General features: G+C 51.0%; 4 protein-coding genes across 5 annotated transcripts; 2 read left to right on the forward strand and 2 right to left on the reverse strand.

The window, feature by feature from the left end:
• The first annotated feature begins 649 nt into the window (after positions 1–649).
• On the forward strand, positions 650–1,597 carry LOC120677835 (aquaporin NIP3-3-like). The gene is made up of 2 exons (XM_039959039.1): positions 650–1,377; positions 1,450–1,597. Exons 1-2 carry the CDS (start codon positions 650–652, stop codon positions 1,595–1,597), a joined length of 876 nt encoding a protein of 291 aa, XP_039814973.1.
• Positions 1,598–1,810: 213 nt separating this feature from the next.
• LOC120680195 (aquaporin NIP3-2-like) lies at positions 1,811–11,179 on the reverse strand. Of its 2 annotated transcripts, XM_039961808.1 has the most exons (7): positions 10,690–11,179; positions 9,986–10,163; positions 6,099–6,329; positions 5,626–5,791; positions 3,254–4,038; positions 2,273–2,334; positions 1,811–2,162 (listed from the first exon to the last, which is right to left on the reverse strand). In XM_039961808.1, exons 5-7 carry the CDS (start codon positions 3,878–3,880, stop codon positions 2,015–2,017), a joined length of 837 nt encoding a protein of 278 aa, XP_039817742.1. In that variant the 5' UTR covers positions 3,881–4,038; positions 5,626–5,791; positions 6,099–6,329; positions 9,986–10,163; positions 10,690–11,179; the 3' UTR covers positions 1,811–2,014. The 2 variants fall into 2 exon arrangements, with proteins under 2 accessions (XP_039817742.1, XP_039817743.1); XM_039961809.1 differs by lacking the exons at positions 5,626–5,791; positions 6,099–6,329; positions 9,986–10,163; positions 10,690–11,179 and adding an exon at positions 4,216–4,663.
• Positions 6,441–6,954, forward strand: LOC120677836 (aquaporin NIP3-2-like). Its single transcript, XM_039959040.1, has 2 exons — positions 6,441–6,680; positions 6,781–6,954. The coding sequence occupies exons 1-2, from the start codon at positions 6,441–6,443 to the stop codon at positions 6,952–6,954; spliced, it is 414 nt and encodes a 137-aa protein (XP_039814974.1).
• A 2,838-nt stretch (positions 11,180–14,017) lies between the features above and the next one.
• LOC120677837 lies at positions 14,018–15,968 on the reverse strand. The gene has a single exon (XM_039959041.1). The coding sequence runs from the start codon at positions 15,368–15,370 to the stop codon at positions 14,018–14,020; it is 1,353 nt and encodes a 450-aa protein (XP_039814975.1). The 5' UTR covers positions 15,371–15,968.
• Between the last annotated feature and the right edge of the window lie 5,565 nt (positions 15,969–21,533).

The raw sequence follows: 21,533 nt of genomic DNA on the forward strand, positions 1-21,533 counted from the left end.
GTATTTCAGCACTTGCCTCGCCGAAAATTCCTGGGAATATGCATGCACAAGAATTCTCTTGGCCTTGTCACACCCGAGGGAGAACTCACTGGCCCAAGGCCAAATGACAAGCAGAACAGCCACTGACTCAGCAGTGGCCTCTCTTGTTGATAGACCATTTTACTCCACCTCTCGTCACATATTCCTCGTCATATTCTCCTAAGCACACAGTAGCCCCTATGCAAGTACAAACCCATTAGGCTGTGTTTAGTTCACGAAAAGTTTGGGTTCTGGGTACTGTAACACTTTCGTTGTTATTTGGTAATTAATGTCTAATCATGGTCTAATTAGGCTTAAAAGATTTGTCTCGTGCCAATCAGTTGAACTGTGTAATTAATTATTTTTTCAATTGTATTTAATGCTCTATGCATATGTCCGAAGATTCGATGTGATAGGTACTGTAGGATAAATAAGGCCTTAGTATTCTCCTATTTCGACTCGCCATGCCGCATCGACTCCTATATATATGATAACTTGTTGCAAGATCACTCGGAGATCTGTGTGCAATGGTGCATAAATCACTAAGAACTATGCTTTAAGGCCATGAAGTAAAAAATATATGCATAGGGTGTCAGAGAGATATATCTAGAACTAGAATTGAGGTTAAGTAATGGCCGATCACACCACAACGAGTTGTGAAGATCAGAGGCAGCAGCAGGTGGCGATCAGCATGTGTTCGACGCCGAGTGACCGGAGCCTCACCGGCGCCGGCAGCGCCTCGGCTCCGAGATCGTCCAAGCTGGTGCCGCTCGACTCCCTGCAGAAACTGATGATGCTCAGGTCGCCGCTGCCTCCCGTCCAGGACGAGCACGAGCGTCAGACTCCAGCGGCGGAGGTGCCGCTGGTGAAGAAGGTGGCGGCGGAGTTCATCGGCACGTTCATCCTGATGTTCACGGTGGTGTCGACCATCGTGGCCGACGCGCAGCGCGGCGGCGTGGAGGGCCTCCTGGGCGTGGCGGCGTCGGCGGGGCTCGCCGTGGTGGCCGTGGTGCTCGCCGTGGTGCACGTCTCCGGCAGCCACCTGAACCCGGCGGTGAGCCTGGCGATGGGCGTGTTCGGGCACCTCCCGCGCGCCCACGTGCTCCCCTACGCCGCCGCGCAGACGCTGGGGTCCGCCGCCGCCACGTTCCTGGCCAAGGGCATGTACCGGCCGGTGGACCCCGGCGTGATGGCGACGGTGCCGCGCGTCGGCGCCGGCGAGGCCTTCGTCCTCGAGCTGGTGCTCACCTTCGGGCTCATGTTCGTCATCGCCGCCGTCGCCACCGACCCGGCCTCGAGCAAGGAGCTCGTCGCCATCTCGATCGCGGCGGCGATAACGATGAACGCGCTCGTCGGAGGGTAAGTGCGTGGTGCTGCTAGCTGCTACACCGATCAAGAGCGACCGATGCTTATGACGATGCACGGATGCAGGCCGTCGACGGGGCCGTCGATGAACCCGGCGAGGACGATCGGGGCGGCGCTGGCGACGGGGAAGTACAAGGACATCTGGGTCTACCTGGTGGCGCCGCCGCTGGGCGCCATTGCAGGAGCTGGCACCTACACCCTCATCAAGCCCTGATCGGTGACGAACTGACGATGGATCGATCAGTCGATCTCATGCACCGTGCACCACGCATGCGATGCAACAACCATGTGAATGCTGATCGAGCATCTGGCACAGTGGCACATGGAAGAACACATGTACATGCTTGGCTGCTTGCACTGAAAAACGCAAGTGAAGCAGCGCTGGACAATCAAGTGAATATCAGGAACCATTTGAAACGCCATGAACTTCACACAAAACTAGCTACTGCCATATATGCGAATTGGAGAACGAAGTATCCCACGGAGAAATCGAACAAGGTCCGAACAATTGTGCCCTTGATTCCATTTCCATCGTCCTAGCTCCTACTTCTTTTCTTAAGAAATCTTAATAAAAAAAACACTTCGTTTATGTGATTGTGCAGCCATGCCCGCCTGCACAATCACCACTGAATCACTTCTTGAGCGCAACGTAAGCTCCAGTTCCGGCGATGGCGCCGAGGGGAGGAGCGACCATGTAGATCCAGATCTTGGTGTACGTCCCAGCGGCGATCGCCGGCCCTAGCGTCCTCGCCGGGTTCATCGACGCTCCCGTCGACTCCCTGCTCCATCGATCCACCACCAAAATTCAGCACATCATGTACGCGTAAATTTAACCTCACTACTTTCTCAATCAGAAAACTGAACACTGATGAAGCATTGTTGCACGTACGCGGAGATGAGCGCGCTCATCATCACTGCCGCCCCAGCTCCCACTGCAACCAGCTCCTTCACCTGAACGCATCGGTTTTAGATCATCAATGGCGTGTTCATTTGCAACGATGGAAGAATTTATTTACTGAAAAGAAAACCAATGCAATGCATTACGAAGACGGCCGTCCGTGGTTCCTGTGCTCTCGCCGGCGGGAACGCCGATCCCCTCCGCCTCCGACGGCCCCTTTGGCTTCGGATGTGTAGGGGAACGGTGCTTCTCCATCCGGCGGTGTAGATTTGTACTAGCTTGTCTAGTCTTCGTGTTCCCGGCGACGACGGTGAGACGGCGACATCGTCGGCGCACTGGTGGAATAAGTCCTTCCGGCCTCGTTCTCGTCCTGTCGGCGTTCACTCCGGCGCCAGATGGAGGCTTGTGAAGGTGAGGTCTGCCGGATTTGGTTCTTCGGCATCGATTCTTGGCAGCTCATGTACAGGAGTCATGTCTTGTTCGGCGTCTCGGCTGGTTCCAGTGGAGGCGATGACAAGTCAGTGCATCGGGTGCAAAGGGGAAGCTGGAGGGTCCGTGGTGTCGTGGAGCGTGGAGCTGCTTCGTCCCCGGCGGCAGCGGCAGCTCGTACTTCAGGAACGTTTGGGGCGTGTCCCCGGCCGATGCGTGCTCAAGGTTGTTTTGATCCCGTTCCCTGGGACGGGTGGCTGTTGCGGCTCCTTTCGAAGCTTTCATGTGAAGTTGGTGTTCCTGTTCTACGGTGAGCTCTACTGCAGCGGTGGATTCCAGCGGCCGGCGATGTGGTCGACCATAGGAGCTTCTGCGTTGCTCTTTGTTTTTCTATCTTTCTCTAGGAGCTTCTGTGTCAGTAGAGTAGAACAGCTTTTCTTTCCGTATCCTGTGCCCTTGTATCTGTATCGGGTCTTCTCTGTTTTCCTTAAGTATTAATACAGATATGTTTTATCAAAAAAAAAAAAGACGGCCGCGGCTTACTGCTTTCGGGTCGGTGGAGAGGGCGGTGATGACGAAGAGGAGGACGAACGTGGTGATGAACTCCACGGCGAGCGCCGCCGCGGTGCCGAGCGCCGGCACGGTGGCGACGGTGGCGCCGAGGTTCGCCGGCTCGTAGACCGCCTTGGCCGCGAACGAGGCGACCGTGGAGCCGAGGAGCTGAGCAGCGACGTAAGGCAGGAGCTGGGCCCTGGGGAGGTAGCCGAACGCGGCCATGGCGGCGCTGACCGCCGGGTTCAGGTGGGCGCCGGAGATGTGGACGAGCGACGCCACGATCACCACCACGGCGGACCCTGCCACCGCGGCGACGCCGAGCAGGCCCAGCGCGCCGCCGTGCGCCTCGTTCACGATGAGCGCCGACAGCACGATGAAGATGAGCAGGAAGGTCCCCAGGAACTCCGCCGCCACCTTCCTGACGAGAGCAAGTGCCGCCCTCTTCTCCAAGCTCGGAGCTGGACGGGAAGCCTCGCTCTGCACCCATTGAGGCAGGGTTTGGTTGGAAGGAGACTTCGAGAGGATAGGGGACGAGTGCGGGACGATGACTGCGATCTTTTCGTCGCTCATGTTGTCCATGGAAGCTGCCCCAGGGATGCTCCTCATATGCTCCATTGATGAATTCTCGAGCTAGAAGAGATGTGTTCCTGTACCTGGAGCACTGGAGAAGAATGTCAGTGCAGTGGACAGAGAGCTCGCTCTATGCTTGGTTGAGATTTATCTGGGCAGTGGCCTGGATGGATTTTGGCGGGAACGGCATGGATGTGATGTACCTGTTCAAAAAAAATGAAAAACAATTAGCTAAGGAATGATTTGTGATGATTGAATGATTGATCAACGCCACAGTATGAGATGGTGAACTGAAAACCCCATCCTTTGTTGGTTTCATTGTCCAATGCGAAATCAAATTATTATACTACTTCTGTTGCAGTCATTTAGCTCCATTTTACCTGTTCAAACTTACTATGCATGGATATGTTGGCAAGTTCGTGTTTGTCTGGTCGATAGTAGAGGATGCTTAGAGTCCTTTCCCTAGCATCTTCTTTTTCCACTTTATGATCAAAGTTGAAGGGGTCAATGCTCTGTCTGAACAAGTTACAAATGTCGTTCAATGGAAAGGGCTAGAAGTGGTAGGTTTTGGCCGAGGGGAAACTCAGATAAAAACCAAGACAAATTTGAGGAGTGAAGGAATGCAGATATACTAAGTCCAGTTGTCTGTGTTTATCCTGGCAGCTAAATATTGGCTGATGACATATCTGATTAATAAAAGATATTTTTGGGATAAATAAATTAGTGTTGAAACAAGTTTTATACATGTAAATTTGGGAGAAGCATAAACATAGAAGGAATATATACGTGTCGAGCAACTAGTGGAAAAATCACTAAGAAATACACACAAACTTGTCACTTGATAGCGAACTGAGAAGCATTTTTATGCTAATACACATGAGAGAAGTAAGTTTAAAATCCTTCGGTTTCTTCTTTGACAGTTACAGATGTTCACACAATATGCCACTTTCTGATGAGATTGCATTATTGCCATATGTGGGAATTTTATGCTATAAATTATGATAAGTAGTCCATCAACCCATGCTCTCTCCATTGGCTAGTAATTTTGAGAGACAAGTATCAGAAATTTGTAAAAAAAAAATCCCCTAGCTAATAATCAAAATAGCTTATGTTTTTTCATTTGTGAAAGACTTCAGTTAGCAATTACTCTATACAATTTTCATCTATATTCATAATTTTTTCCACTTTGCATCCCACACACCTCTATATGTGTTCGGTGTGTGCTTAATTGAACCCTAACTTTGAGCTACATCTTTAACATGGAAATCCCCTGGCTTCTTTATACATGTATACATGGTGTATGTTTACACATCATGCATGTATATCTTAAGTTATTATTTTTTTTCTGTATTAAAAGTTACAGGATTAGATAATTTAGAATCATATAAGGATGTACTTTCGAATAATGGTTTACAATAATATTTAATTCGGATGCAGATTTAGATATCACTTTAGATTATTTTTAATAATAACACATGTAGGGAATTTAAGATGCAAATTTAGGGGTTACTTCAGATTATTTTTATAATAGCATATGTGTAATTTTTTAGAGTTACTAGATTGATGGCCTGACATTTCAGATTTTTATGAAAATGTCTAGCATTTTCCTAGCTTGTTTTGTGAGGATTAACGTCCAATTAGTAAAAGTAAATTGTTAGATAGCAACCAGTATGAGAGCCCCTTGGAGCATCATTGCTATTGGCCTGCAGCAGCATATTCCTCGAGGAGGTCATATGTTTATCTCTGAGGCTGATTCAGACAATCAACGAATTGATTATCATTTGACTTACCCTAGCACTCCACGCGCGCTTAGCTTAGCATATGGTCTTGCTGAAACCAACAACTCCAGATTTGAAGCGGCAAAGGTGGAAGGCAGATCAGTGCCCTGGTTTTCAAGGAACGCAAGAATGACTTAGATGTTGCACACAGCTACAGAAGTAGTTCCTGTCCTTCCAACTGCAAGATTTTAGTAATGATTTTGTCAGCATCATGTATCTACTGTTTTCATATGCAGAAGCATCTAGGCAACATCATAGCCCAACATAACATTGTTTTTTTGGTAAAATAAATCTCAGAAGAGAATCAGCATGCTTGCCACTATGAACAGCTAAAGAAGAGGTCAACTGAGGTACGGTCAGAATACTCCATTCTGAACCAGAGATCAGAGATGATGATGACGAATATAATTGATTATAACAGAGTTATCATTTGATAACTGAAAGCTACTCCAGAAGGGGGGCGTTGACATTGTTATTATACTTACATACATTGCTCTAGCAACTTCTTTCGCCGCGGTATTCAGTTGCCGCTTTTCTAAAACCCATGAATTTGGCACCTCGGCCGCTGCAGATTTGGAGGCTGTTGATTTTAACAACAGAAGCTACTACAAGGCACGTTGCGCATTTGAAAACCACGCAAAAGCAGATGCCTATATATAGCCTTCACTGCCATGCTTCATATCACATCCAAGCATCAAAAACAGAATTCCTTTGCCCTGCAAAGACCAAAACAACAGAGTTAAGTACCACAATCCTGTTTCATTGATTACATAGTGAGATTTAGCTGATTGCCTTTAGAGGAAAGCATGGAAGAGCAAAAGCGCGGCATGGATGTGGCTGCAGTTACAGTCCCTCCTATGGTGACAAGTGAGAGCAACAGGATTTCCATCATCATTTCCCCAAGGGCTGCAAGCTCCAAGGTCATGCCATTTGAGTTGCTCAATGCCGGCAGTGTCAGCTCACATCCACATGATGATCCTGCCGAATCCTCTGATGCTCATGCAACTCATTATCACCTATGGAATCAAGGCTTACCGAAGATAAAAGCAGTTCCTCTCATCAAGAAGGTATAGTTACAAAACTCAACAGTTTATAACAGCAGATAGTTATCTTTCAGTTTTCTTCTTCTGATGTAATTTTAACCTTGATGCGTTATTATTGTTGCAGGTGATTGCTGAGTTTCTTGGCACATTCATACTGATCTTCACCGTGCTTTCCACCATAGTCATGAATGAGCAGCATGACGGAGTTGAGAGCCTGCTCGGCATCGCAACATCTACAGGTTTAGCCATCACGGTTCTAGTACTGTCCCTCATACACATATCCGGCTGCCACCTGTAACACCCTGCCTCGCGGACAGTCCGCTTGGGGCGGCGGACGGTCCGTGACGGCTCTGTTTCACCTGCTCCGTGACCGAGGATCGTCGGTCGCCGCCACGTGTCGACCGTCGAGCTCTTCCGGACCTCCCCGTACGTCGCATTGAAGTCGCGCACCGCCCTCCACCCACCCCGCGCCCAAGCCCTCGTTCTCTCTCTCCCTCAGTTCACTCTCCCTCTCTCCCGACGCCACGGACGGCGCGTGAGCACTCCCGTTCGCCGGCCGATTTCGCGAGCTCCCCTCCATGGATTTCAAATCCACCGCACCCAAAGCTCAACCACCTCCCTAGCTCCCTCCTCAACCCCTCTAACCACAGCCACAACCCCCACCTCGCCGGGAATCCCGAATTCCCCGGCCGCCAGTTCGAGTTTCGCCCAAACTCGACCTCACCGTGGAACTTCATCGTCCGGGCACCGTTTCGTTCGCCCAAGGGTTCAAATCGATTGTAAGTAAGTCGCTAATGCTCATGCTCCCCTCGTTCCTCCACGTTCATGTTGTTTCCACGAACGTTCTCGACGATGTCGTCGTGAGCGCCCGGGTCGCATGTTGCCGCCTATGCTCGGCTTGATTTCTTCGCGTGCGTCACCCATAGCCGTGGGCGCCTCGTCCAGCAGATGGTGTGGTGTTAGTCTCGCCGTCGGTCAGGCCACCGTCGGCGAGAACGGCGTGCGATGCCGCGGCGTCGGCCTAGCTCTTTTGCACGCCGTTAGCCTGCGCTGAGTCAAGGGGTGAACCGCAGACGGTCCGCCCAGGGGGGTCGGACAGTCCGCAAGCCGCTCTAAGGATCTCCCAGAAATGTAGTTGTTTCTGGTAAATTTGAGTAGATGAACTGCGGACGGTCCGCCTAGGAGGGTCGGACAGTCCGCCGATCAGGTTAGGATTTGTCCAGAGACGATGTTGTCTCTTGTGGTTTTGCAGAATTGAACTGCGGACGGTCCGCTATTGGAGAGCGGACGGTCCGCCGTTGAAGCTCGAAATTTGTCCAGAGACGGTGTTGTCTCTGGTGGGTTTCGCAGGGTTGAACTGTGGACGGTCCGCTAATGGAGAGCGGACAGTCCGCCGTAGAATCTGGAGTTTTTGTCCAGAGATGTTGTCATCTCTGTTGGATTGGCAAAGTTGGACTGCGGATGGTCGGCTAATGGGGAGCGGACAGTCCGCAGTATAGATTTGAAATTTGTCTAGAGAAGTAGTTGGTTCTGGGGGGATTGCAGAAGTGTGTGGCGGACAGTCCGCTACTGAGGCGCGGACAGTCCGCCAGTCAGTCTAGAAATTCTCTAGAGACGTTGGGGGTTCTGGTGGGTCTGCGAAGTTGAACTGCGGACGGTCCGCCATTTGGTTGCGGACGGTCCGCCATTTGGTTGCGGACAGTCCGCAGGACATTTCATTTTGGGTATAGTGATTATATAGTTTGAGTTATATTCAATCATTTCATATGCATTCGTGTAGCATCCGCAGCTGAGGGCGCCGTACATGAGGTGATTGCGGCACCGCAGGAGCAGCCGGAGCAAGCCCAGGAGGAGAGGCGTGAGAACCCGGCCCAAGGCCTGCCTGACCCTAGCTCTGAGCAACAGCCCGAAGGCAAGCCCCGATGCACATCCTATTATTTTAAATTATGCCACCTATATACGTAACTATTATTTGTGCATTAGGTTTAGGAATTGTTCGAAGCGGGGAGGGGAAAGGTCGGTGCGTGGGGTCCGACGGGGCTTTTGCGTGCCGTGTTGGTTAGGTCCACTTTGCAAGATTAAATCGAATCGATTCGCCGTGTCTCGCGGATATGAGGGCCTTGATCTCTTTGTCGCCTCATAGAAATGAATTAGAAATGTTAGTGATAAATCATGGAACTATTTTGAATCATTATTGTAATGCTCCAACATGATTGTTGTAGATATGCCAACATTAGATAAGAGTCTTTCTATATAGAACATGTGGCTAAAACATTGAAAGTAAGGACTCAACTATAGATGCTTTTCTGCAAAACAACCCGCTGGCCAGAAAGCCGTGTATGTCTAGATAGGGGCTATGTATACCTCTGGTCGGGTAAGACTTGCTGAGTATTAGTATATTTAGGGTTTGTTGCCACAATTATTTCAGGACACCCGGACGTTGACTTCTGTCCCTGCTGTGTTAAGTTCATCCATTGGGACGCAGTGGGATGGGAGGTCGTGGAGCCCGACGCCTACTTAGGAGACTTCTCGTTGTACACTTGTGGCAGATGTAGGCCTTTTACATCTGTTCGAACTCTAGATTCGGTGATGTAAAGTTTGTAGATTATACAAGTATTTAAACTTAGTTTGAAAAACTTATGGCAGAATCTCGTGTATATTGTTGTATTTTCAAATATGTGTCATGCTTGTACCACCTGCGCTCACCTTCGCGTGAGACTATCGGTGATGTTTCGATCGGGACGTGGGCTGAGAAAGAGCTGTCAAATTAAACCATTAAGCTAATGCGCCCGATGTGTTCAAATGACAGTCATTATGCTTAATTTAGAGTTTTAGTTTGGCGGTTCCGTCACACCACCTGAACCCGGCAGTTAGCATCGCCATGACCGTGTTTGGCTACCTCCCACTTGCTCACCTCCTACCTTACATGACTGCACAAATTCTGGGCTCCATTGCATTGCTGCTTCCTTCAGTGTCAAAGGCATCTATCATCCAGTGAACCCTGGGATTGCCACCAGACCAAAGGTTGGCACTACTGAAGCTTTCTTCCTTGAGTTCATCACGACATTCGTGCTTCTGTTCATCATCACCGCTCTCGCCACTGACCCCCATGCTGTAAGTTTTATGTTCCTTTAGATCTTTTAGACTTGTTACCCTTCGTCCCATTATATAAAGCTAATGATCTTCTCATCAAACTAGGTGAAAGAGCTGATAGCAGTGGCAGTTGGGGCAACAATCATGATGAATGCTCTTGTAGCAGGGTATGTCTAGTCCTTATGTACATATGCAATGGTTCAGAAAAAATTTTGATAAGCAGAGTTCTTGTGTACCTGAACCTTGAGGAAGATAAATTCTAACTTTGTTTGATAATCTCGTGAGCAGGCCATCAACAGGAGCATCAATGAATCCTGCATGTACACTTGGTCCGGCAGTTGCAACAGGAAGGTACACCCAGATTTGGATATACATGGTGGCAACACCTATGGGTGCTATAGCTGGAACTGGAGCCTATATTACAATTAAGCTGTAGTTACCAAAAGGTGGGGGGATTCAGAAATCTGTATCTGAAATTCTGAATGTATATATACAGTACTCTTATTTGCTGTATCGTTCTAAGAAACAACATGTTTCTGCAGGGAGCTTGTGACTCTCAGAGCAAGCTGATACGACCACAATGTACATACATCAAAGTTCTTAGAGTTCATGGTCAAGTGGAAAGATTAGATGCCCAATGAACAGTGCTAATTTCCATCGTTTACTTAGAAGTTAGAACAGATGAACAGTTCTGAATTTTCCTCCTTTTCTGTTTACTTCAATTATAATTTGTACATAAGTGTACTACTATCCTTCAGCTCTTAGCTGATCTCAATGATTCTCACCGCAGAATCTGTTTAGTCGCATCTCACTAGTTCATGAACAAATTCCAAGGGTATGTTTGTTGTGCTACAAAAACTAAACGGAGGGCCCGACTATATATTATGCAGAAAAACTGTAATGTCTTGCCGCTATTTGGCATGTTGAGTTTTGGAACTACCTGCAGAATTTACAAGAGCTATTCGATTCCATTGCAGGTCTCTGAATTCTGGAGAACCACTGACCACTGTTCCTCCAGGGTTCCATCGAGAGTAAACTCCGCCCACCTGAAAACTCTAGAGTTCGTCGTAAAAATTTTCAATGGTAAATCAGATATCAGGATCATATATATACACACAGGTGCAGCATCAGTTTATACTTAATACAGTAATACTAAACCCAAATATCATGTAGCATGGGACGATTGATTGCTTAACCTTCCAACCGGTAAAATCTAGGAGGCGAAACTTCGGAGCCTTGCCGGCAGGACGGCTGGCCGGCCGGAGCTCCTCAACGCCCACAGCAGGTCGTCGATCCATGGCAGCAGTTGTTCAATGCGGCTAGGCACGAGGTAGACGAGGGATCCATGCCATCCGGAGACCACCGTCGTGGGGGAACGGAGCACACTGACCCCGCCGCACGGCGGCCGCGGGCCGCCGGACCCGGTCGGAGGCAGAAAACCTATCCATCTTCCGCAAGATTTTTTCCAACTTATCTTTCGATGTTTAAGATTCGTGCAAATAATTATAGCTCTTAGATTCAACCAAACCCTAACTTGCTCTCTCTTCCTCACTCCTCCTTCCTCTCTCCCCCAGATTCTCCCGCGCGCCGCCGGCACTCGCGCCCTGCCGCCGCTCGCCCCAGCCGGCCCCGCGCACCGCCACGCGGCCCCGCCGGCCACGCGCGCGGCCGCGGGCCGCGCAGGGCCGCGCACCCCGGCCGGCCACGCGCGCCGCTGCGGGCCGCGCGCCCCCGCCGGCCACGTGCCGCCGCAGGCCCCGCCGCCCGCACCCAGTGCCGTCGCGCATCCGCCGGCACCGGAGAAGAAGATCGAAGAAAAAAAATTTGTTCAACATTTTAAAAATTGTTTCAACATCTTTTGAGATGCTAATTCAACATTTTTGAGATATTGGTTCAATATTTTTGAGATGCTGGTTCAACATTGGTTTAATATTTTTGAGATGTTGGTTCAATATTTTTTCAGTAAAATTTTAAATAGGCCATCAGCTGGACCATAATAGATTTTATAGATAAGTTGCTTATCCATCTTGCGGAAGACTATAGGAGCCCCCGTCGGAGGCGCTCGGCTCACCTACCTGTTTGGAACTGCTCGTGGGCCGAAAGCCCTCTTCCCCCACCCATCCCATTTCCACGTATGCTGGGCCCGGGGTCTCGTAGGCCCATACTATCGTGGGCCCTGGAGCAAATGGATTTTATTTTCAATGGCTAGCGTGGGCTTCTTTAGTGTGCACTGGCCACCCAAATTAAGCTGGTCAACTGATCAATACTCCGAAAACAAGTGCACTTCAAGGCTTGAGGCGGAGAGATCAAGATAGTTAGAAAATTATATATACCCTATAAATATGTAATTATTGCGTTTTGGAAAGAGAGAAAGTAGAAGAAGATAACTAGAATTAGGTTATCTTATATCCAAAGGTGTATTTATTTTAGGATAAATTTTAAACTCTAGAAGTGCATTCATTTTAGGACAGAGGAAGTAAGTATTTTTGCGAGTTTTTATAGAATTCATTCCGTTCCTTGATCGTAAGACTTTGCGAGGCTAGTGCTATTGTATTTTCCTTGCAGTAGTAGAGTTAGAAGATATTGTCCACATCTCTGCCTCGGAAGAGACATGTCTGGTTTATTACTCCCACCATTCTCTATTGATAGTCCTATTTCACCTCGATACAATGAACAAGGAAAAGCAACATTGCTTATCATCTAATTAATGCAACACAAGGCTTTTTGCTAGTCCTCCAATGTCTTTGCTAGAAACTCCTTGTTACTGGTGCTATTTATTGCTATGGTCCTTATCAATAGCAAATAGGACCATCATTTGTGAATATTTGAATTTTGGAAATAGGACTATCAAAAGAGAATGGAGGGAGTAATTGTTACGGAAAAAAAGACCATACAAAACAGTGCTCATGCACTAGACCAATGCAAAAGCCAACATAAGTTTGAGTGTACAACACCATTACTAAGAGCAGGTACAATAAGGGTCGAATCGTCCAACACGTCAGCTTTATCTCCGAGCTGGATGAGAGAGAATCCTCAGCTTGGCGCTGAACCTGGCGACTAGCTGAACACAGTTTCCAAGAACTTCAAATTTATTTGCTGGACCAGCCGTAGGAGAGAGAAAGGAAGAGAGTAGGAAAATGGTGAATGACAAATGGGTCCAACATAATAAAATAATATGTATTGAAACAGGTGAAGAGATAAGTTATTGTATGAGTTAGACTCCAATCTGACGTGGAGGCTCTAGCAGCCAAGTGCTTGTCCCAACTATTAAACGTGCTCTAATACCATCCAATTCTATTCATATGGCACACCAATCAGGAACCTGCATATCGCCCAGAGTTTGAGCTAGTGTGCTCCCCAATCAGGAACCTGCATATCCAATGATTTATTAATTAATGACCATGTTTCAACTTAAACCATATCGCCTAACAAAGAGCAACGGTCCAGAAGTACTAGAGAGCTTTTTTTATCATTGCACATTGCCAATCAGATCAAATATGTTGGACACACACACACACACACACACACACACACACACACACACACACACACACACACACACACACACACAACTTGGAGGCACTATCTAGTCCAAAGGCAATGTGAGTTGCCTCTATATAAACTTTGAAAAAATGGCAATCTGTTGTATCATTATATTCCGATCTAATAAATTAAATGGTCAATTAGATGACATTAATATTTTTCCTAACACATACATTGCTGTGGATAAATGGTAATGCTACTATCAAATATTAATGTAGACTCAAATTAATAGTTTTTTTTATTACAGAGTTAGAAAATAAGGTGATTAAGCGGATCCAAATTAATATAACGGCCAGAACCACTCTGCAGCGAACATTCCACTTACTGTTCCCAATGAATGTAGGGTACAAATTCAGAATCTTCATTGAAATGAAGAAGCACGACTGCCTTGATTGGGCTTGTAAAAGATATGACATATCGTTATATAAAAATTTCAAACCCAGTAAAAGTGAAAACATCACTATAAGCAAAGACTCTCTACAAAAATTCAATCATATATGTATAGTTCTAACCTAGTAAAAGTAAAAACACCGCTATATATATGAAAGATGCAACTTGCCACTACAGATTTATGAAGCAGAATCAAAGCACTGAATACATCACTATATTTAGAAGCAGAAAGAAACAGAAAAAAGTTGAAACGAATAGTTAAACATCTCGACTGGTTGCAAATTAAAGGAACAGCATTTCTTCTGCAATGTGTGAAAAGTGAAGACGAGCTACAATTAATTACCAGGAGTGTAGAAACTCGCGAAGGGATAATAGCCACGAATGCAGGTGTCTTCAGAAACTTTGGTGAACTCCATCGACTCGAGCTGGATCATGAAGACACCCACGCTCGTCCAGACGAAGATCGTGTTGGTGTCCTCATCGTACCCCACGACGGATGATTCGTGCGCGTTCGTCGACGGCAATGGAAGCGAGAGGAGCTGCTCCAGATCAACGGTTTTCTGCAGCACCGCTCTGACCACATCGCCGGAGATGGCGGTGCTCCCCCAGAGCTGCATCCTCCGCTTCGCCACGACCGCGACGCCAAGCCCTCCATCCCGCGTCCGCAGAGCCTGGACATGGGCGCCCTCGGGAACAGGGATGTCCTCGGACAGCCGGATCACGGCCAGGCTCCGGCGATCCACGTCGAGCTCGAGGAACCCGCCGCTGCGGTGGCGGATCAGCCAGTAGAGCTTGCTACCGACCAGGACGCCGGGCTTGAAGCAGTCGGAGAAGGCCGCCGTCGAGATGATCTGGCCCCAATTTCCAGAATCCGAGTCGTAGATGGACGCGCGGAGGGTCCCCTGGAAGACGCGGTAGGATACCATGATCAGTCTGAATCTGAAGCCGCCGGAGCCGGCGGGATCCCCGAGGACGGCGCCGTGGTAGACTGTGACGTTGCGGTTGAGGGTGAGCTCCGGCGGGAAGTCGACGGAGCTCCGGCGGCCGGTGATGGGGTCCCAGACGACGGCCGTGGAGCCGGCCTCGAGGAGGGCGAGGCCGTGGCGGCAGCCGAGCAAGGAGCCCTTGCTGGGGCAGGCGAAGCGCGCGGGCGGGATGCGGTCGGAGGCGGCCAGAGTGGGGGTGAAGACGTGCCATGACCTTTGCAGGTTGAAGTTGTGGAAGAAGAATCCGAGCAGCGGAGGAGTCTTGTGGTGGGCGCGGAAGCGGCGGCGGAAGCCGGGGTCGGAGACGACGCGGCGCCAGAGCTTGCTGACGAGGGAGGCGCGCGGGAGGGAGGAGGGGAGCGGCGGGAGGCGCAGGAGGATCATCCGGAGGATGTCCTCGTCGTCCGGCAGGGACGGCGACGCCGGCGGTGCTGCTGCTGCCAACGCCGCCGAGGTAGGAGTAGGAGCAGGAGCAGGAGCCTCGCTCTCGCTCATTTGGACGGCCTGCCTGAGATGTGAAGAGTTGCCAGTTGCCACCGTCTCCGATGAGGATGGGCGGCGCCCTTCTGAGGCCGCCGGCCACGTTGCGCGTCGGGGCAGGAAGCTGAGTAGATGCTGCGAGGAGGTAGCTCTTGCCTGCTCCGCCGTTGACGGAGGACAGCTGGTGGAGAAGGACGGCATGGCCGGCCGGCAGGTCGCCATCGCATGCAGCGACGGAGCAAAGGACAAAAGGCCGGCCGGCTTCGTTTTTTTTAGAAACCGGGATTATATTTTATTCATATGTTTTGGTGATTACAACCCACAATTTACAAAGACATCCCTGAAAGATAAAGAAATTACACTCTAGTCCTTGTAAGCTTCTCCCGGACTTACTCGCCACCGGTGGCTGGAGCATGCAGCTTGAAGCCGACCTCCTCACTGGCGAAGAAACACAGTTTTTTGATGCCGTCTTGAGCAGCACATCGCTTCTGACGTGCCTTGTTGACGCTGAACGACCCGACTGATGGCCATCGGCCATTGCATCGCCAGACGATGAGGAATCTGACGCCTCAAGAGCTGCCAAAAGCCCCGAATCGCCAGACGACGAGGTACCCAGAAGTAGAACAGGACCACCAAAACAGGTGGGGACAAAGAACCAACTCGATTTCTCGGGTTGGGACAGCAAACACACAGGGGATACTAACCTCACAAGGCAGCCACGAGCAGCCCTACCTCGGAGGGACAAAAGAATCCTCCAACCACCAGAAGACATGTTGATGGTTGCCAGGCCAACGATGCCACAGGCAAAACAGGCACACCCGGCGACAGGAAGCCCATAGAGGAATCGAAGACCGACGCACAAGAAAATGAAGAAACGAACCTCGTCTGTCGTGGTGTGCAAACCCACAGCCGGGTAGCGTAGTGCACCCGCCTAAACCCAGAGGGTGAGTACTCGGGGGTTAGCTAGGATTAGTCCAATCTCGGTGGAAGAACGCGATGAACACAGCAGGTTTAGAGTGGTTCGGGCCGCCGGAGCGTAATACCCTACGTCCACTGTGTGTTGTATTGCTTGCGCTCTCAAGAGGTTGAGAGCAGGGTTGTTCGGAGCGAAACCGAGCTTGTGTTGTGAGAGTCTTGGCGTGTCTAGAGTGACTTCAGAGCCCCCATGTGCAGCGAGCGCCTCCCCTTTATATCTCAAGGGAGGCGCGTACATGGCCGTTGAGTCCCCGATAGGTGGGCCCAATGATGTAGTATAAAATGACATACTGTTCAGGCATTATGGTATTGCAGGCGACGGAGATTTCATTCCTGGATTTCCTTGCTCTGCCCGTGGGAATCTTCCGTCCGGCATAGCCATGCCCTGTCTTGTCGAAACGGCGCTAGGGTGTAGCTTGCGGCGTTGCCTGCAGCGTAGCTGAACGGCCGTGTAGCTTGCGGCGTAGGCGGTATGATGAAAAGGTGCCGTGCCGTCGTATCCATTTAATGCGGCAGACGGGCTCTGCACGGATGCGGCGCATGCGGCTGCACTATGTACCTCGGTAATATGCGGTCTACAGTGAGGCCTGACAAAAGCTGCCCCACGTGCCGTGGCGGCAGAGCACGCCTCAACCACCCGCATTGAATGCGGTGGGTGGGCGAGTCTTCCAGCGGAAGACTCGCGCCCGCGCCTGCGCCTGCGGGACACGTGGCGCCCCCGGACCCCGCCCCGGCGGTGTATTGGTTCTACACGCGTGGGAGGTCCGGACGGACGCGGGGAGGTCTCGGACCCCTATGGGGGGTCCGAGCCCTCGGCTGTTGGTGCGGAGCTTCCCCTCCTCAGGGACACGTGGCGTCTCCGGACCCGTCCTAGAGCGGGGAGCGGGTCCGGGGCCGTTGGCCCGGTGAGGTAAGAGGCTGACCCGTGGGGCCGGCTGCTCCGCCCCTTAGGGCGTAGTTACGGATGACTACGCGAGTCCTGCCTAGCGGCAGTAGGAGTGAGTATCCCTGCTATAGGGTACCGACAGTGGCCCCGGGCCCATCTCGGGAGAGGCGATGAACCCGCAGGTGGGGCCACTACTGTGATTTGGCTCTGCATAACTTGAAGGCTCTAGCGTTAGACTATGCACACTGCAGGAGTCTTGTCCGGCTTTGACCATCCATCGGGTTTTTCGCTGCCTCGTCACATTGCAACGGCTTACTGACTCGTGGCCCCCACATACAGTGGTACACCTAGTCACGCGAGCGACGCTCGGCATTGTTGCGGCCGGGGTAAATGTAATTTTTACCACCAGCGCAGTTCCCGAAAAGCCTGGTCATGCCAGCGCTTTGTGCGCGCACATCAGCTCAGCTTCTGCCTCGCTTCGCGCGCGGGCGACGGTTCAGATCCCGCCTTTTCACACCTTTGTTTGTTACCCGCCCTCCCTGACAGGCGGGCCTGGGCCCCCTTGTCATGGACTAGGCGGCTAGCACCAGGCATGAGCGTCACTTGGCTTCCAGCGACGGTTCCGGGGCGCGCCGGATGGGTCAGGCTTCATAAAGGGCCGAACCGCATACCGCGGTTACTTTTCTGCATTCGCCTTCTTCCTTCCAAACCTTTGCGCCCCTTTGCCTTCGAGCTTCCTCGCCGCTTGTTCTTCTGCGCAGATTGTTCCTCGCCTCCATAGCAAGATGGCATCCCTCATTCGTCCCCGTCGTTTCCAAACCGAGGAGGAACTGAACACGGTGTGCCGCCTGCTTGGGTGGAGTCTACAGGAGACTGCCTGGGGGATTCGAGCAGGCTCGGTTCCCCTCGGCGATCTGCGCACCGAGGAATTTGTGTTGTTTATTTCACACATTTCCACCGGCTTGGGGCTACTGATCTCTTCGTTCTTCCTGCTGCTGCTGGAGGATTTCGGCCTCCAGCTCCAGCATCTCACACCCCACTCCATCCTCATGACGTTAATCTTTGTCCACCTGTGTGAGATGTTCGTGGGGGTGCGGCCCTGCGTCATTCTCTTCCGCCACTTCTTCGTCCTGGTGAAGTCTGGGAAGGGCAAGGATGAGGTGGGGGCGTACTACTTCCAGACAAGGAGCGATTTGCCGACGCCCTACATTCCCAGGCTTACTGGCGGGAAGTGGGAGGATTGGCGCAAGGAGTGGGTGATCACCACCACCAAAGCCAACGAGCGCCTCGTCATGCCGACCGGGGGACCCGCCTTCGACTGCCAGTCCTGGCGGGCCAAGCCGTCCCTGCCGTCAGAGTTTGACCCCGTGCTGAGCAAGATCAGGGCGCTGGCGGAGAGCGGCCTCACCTCGCTGCACGTGCTCCGGGACTTCCTGAATCGCCGGATTGCCCCTCTGAAGCAGCGGCCGCGTCTTGCCTGGAGCTTCACCGGACTCCAAGACTGCAGCAGGACCCACCATGGGGAGGGCAGCGATCTGACCCAGGAAGGCCTGGAGGTCTTGGTGCGGGTGGTGACGGGGGATATCTTCGTCCCGGAGCACCTGATCCTCCCTCAGGGCGTCGTTCCCCTCTGCGAGGACTTGAGCCTGACGGCTGCGGTGCTGGCCACCCTGCCGACCCTCGACGACGGTGGGCTAGCAGCGCGCCAAACTGGGGGCGACCCGGACCGTGGGATCCGGATCCCTGGTGCGTCCGGGGAACAGGCCGTGCCGAGCCCCGCGGGGTCTGGCCCTTCTGCCAAGGGCAAGCAGGCTGTGGCTGGTAGCTCCGCCGCGAGCGGTCCCAGCTAGGCCCGGAGCAGCTCCGGCGCATCGCCGGAGGAAGCGAGCCGGCGCAGGTTGCACCGCAGCGACGGAACCCCAGTTATGGAGCCCGCCGCAAAGCGTCAGAGGACCGCTGAGGACACGGGCCCGGCGTCGCCGCCACCGCCGCCCCTGAACTTGCGCGCCTCGTCGTTGTCGGGGCGCAAGCACACGGCGTGGCGCGCCACCACGCGGCCGCCCACCGCCACCGCCGTCTCCTGGTCCGTGTAGCTCAGGACGCGGTGGCCCCCGCCCGCCGTGCGGTACACCAGGTATGCCGCATAGGGCACCGCCGGCGTGAGCGCTGCCGCCGGGAGCGCCCCGTAGATGTCCAGGCATGTGCAGTCCACCAGCTCCGCCACCTCCGCGAACCTGCTGCCGACCACCACCACCACCATCAATACCAGTATTTTAGTTTTTTTAATCCTTGGATTAGTAACATCAATCCAAATCAAGTAACGAGTAAGAATAATGGAGCGATGAAGATGGGATTTGTTTGTTTATTGGCCGGCGTGATCCACGCCGACGACCGGCGCACCGCGTCGCCGTCGACGACGACGACACGCTACGTCAGACGCGAGGAACTCGGGTCGGGTGGATCATACTACTGAATATTCAATGGCTGACAAATTACCCACGGCACCATTGATCCCTGTTGACAGCCAAATTTGGCACCTGCTGAGGTCGACCGGTCTGACCTGTTGGGCCGACCGGTCAGACCGGTCTGGTCTGTACAGTCCGAGTAGAATTAGAGTTTTTGTAAAGAGTCCTCATGTAATCCTACTCGTGAAGGGGTAGGTCTTCCCCGGCCTATAAATATAAAGGCTAAGGCCGATTGAGGTTATTCCCAATCGAATAAATACAAAAATTACATTACTTTTATCTCTCAAACCCTAACTTTTTCCTACCCTAGATTGCTTTCTTCCTTCGTCTCGACGGCGTTTGAAGACGTTCTGAGTGGCCTGCCGACCTCAGAGCAACCCTATGATCACGAGCTCCGACGGGGTCCCTCCCGAGCTCGCTGTTCTAGGTCTTCGCGAGTTCCCTGCCTGCACCGGTCAGACCAGTCGGCGAAACCGGTCAGACCGGCCCAGGGTTTTCGCTGTGTTGATCGTTTTGACGATCGTCACGCGTTCTAGCGCATTCAGGTGTGTTTGGCGCAATTCTGTGTCAACACACTTTTTGGCGACTCCACTAGGGATAGATTAATCTGGTTTTAAAACTGATCTAATCTACTCCTTTCAGAAAATGGGCTCTTCAGAGATCGACAAGGAAAACATCATCACGGCTACAATGGAAGAGCTCACCGAAGAGGAGAGCAAGGCCTACCTTCTTGTGGAGGAGCACGTCAAGGCACAATTCTTGAAGGGCTTCAAGAAGGATCGTGGTGGCCTCATCAAGAGGGTGGAGGAATTCGTACTGCCGTCTCTCAAGCTTAGCAAGGATAAGATTGAGGAGATCTCCAATGTAAGCTTCTCTTCCTCTGATATTTTTGATAGAATGTCATCCATGATGGATCAAAAAATTATTGCTGCACAAGCTGCTGCGGGTGCCGTTTTAATTAAATTGAGTAGTGATGTTGATGCGCTTAAAGGTAAACAACCCATGTCAGATCCTAACTCATTAGATCCGAGTTCGGCTACCCCTGAGTTCACATCTGAGCCACTCTATGGTATGCCGCCGAACTCGTTCTCAGGGCAAACCCCGCCACCGTCAACTGTGCACACTACACCGGTTGGACCGGTCTCACCGACCGGTCAGACCAGTTACGCAACCGGTCAGACCGGTTACTCAGGGACAGTGCCGTCACCGGTACCCCTTGAGACGATTCCAAATTCGTCTGCCCCTGGCCGAACTAATGAATTGTCACTGTATACACCACCTCGCACTATTGCTGTAGCTGGAGGATCGCGAGGATCTGGACCTAACCAAGGACCGATCCCAACTTCTTCACAAACGATGTTACATGGAAATTCTAATGCACATCATTTTTCTGAGTTTTATACCAGCCAGCACTATCAGGCCGATCTCCTTAAGTTCAAAGAAGATCTGGCAAATGCGATTAAAAGTAAGCTTGGGGTGGATATGGGTACTACACGTTTATATCAAAAACCTTATCCTGCTGAGTTTGATTTTACTCCTTTTCCTCCTGGTTGGCGTATTACTGAGTTTGCTAAATTTAATGGTGATGATTCTCGTATAACTTGGGAACACGTTAGTCAATATGTCTTGCAATTAGGAGAGACCGGTTTCAATGATACTTTGCGTGTGTGTTTATTTTCTTTATCTTTGACTGGAACAGCTTTCTCTTGGTTTTCCTCGCTTGCTCCTAATTCTATTCGCAATTGGGCTCAGTTGGAGCATAAGTTTCATGATCACTTGTTTAGTGGGGAAACCGAAGCAAAATTATTGGACTTAACATCGATTAAGCAAGGACGTGATGAATCTTCTTCAGATTATTTCAAAAGATTTAAAGAAATTAAAAATCGGTGTTTTAGTTTGACGATTTCTGAAAAAGATTTGATGGATTTGGCGCTTAATGGTTTACGTTCTTATTTGAAAGAGAAACTCGAGGGCTTTGAATATCATACTGTGAATTTCTTGCAAGTCAAAGTTGTGGGTTTAGAGTTTAAACTTAAAAATGCCAAAGATACTTTCAAGC

This window comes from Panicum virgatum, chromosome 6N, assembly GCF_016808335.1.
Source record: "Panicum virgatum strain AP13 chromosome 6N, P.virgatum_v5, whole genome shotgun sequence".
NCBI lineage: Eukaryota > Viridiplantae > Streptophyta > Magnoliopsida > Poales > Poaceae > Panicum > Panicum virgatum.

Coding starts and splice junctions, on each gene's coding strand:
- LOC120677835 (XM_039959039.1), top strand. CDS start 650: ATGGCCGATCACACCACAACGAGTTGTGAAGATCAGAGGCAGCAGCAG. Junction 1,378..1,449: donor ATGAACGCGCTCGTCGGAGG/GTAAGTGCGTGG, acceptor GCACGGATGCAG/GCCGTCGACGGGGCCGTCGA.
- LOC120680195 (XM_039961808.1), bottom strand. CDS start 3,880: ATGGAGCATATGAGGAGCATCCCTGGGGCAGCTTCCATGGACAACATG. Junction 2,335..3,253: donor TCTCCACCGACCCGAAAGCA/GTAAGCCGCGGC, acceptor CGATGCGTTCAG/GTGAAGGAGCTGGTTGCAGT. Junction 2,163..2,272: donor ATGAGCGCGCTCATCTCCGC/GTACGTGCAACA, acceptor TCGATGGAGCAG/GGAGTCGACGGGAGCGTCGA.
- LOC120677836 (XM_039959040.1), top strand. CDS start 6,441: ATGGATGTGGCTGCAGTTACAGTCCCTCCTATGGTGACAAGTGAGAGC. Junction 6,681..6,780: donor CAGTTCCTCTCATCAAGAAG/GTATAGTTACAA, acceptor TTATTGTTGCAG/GTGATTGCTGAGTTTCTTGG.
- LOC120677837 (XM_039959041.1), bottom strand. CDS start 15,370: ATGGCGACCTGCCGGCCGGCCATGCCGTCCTTCTCCACCAGCTGTCCT.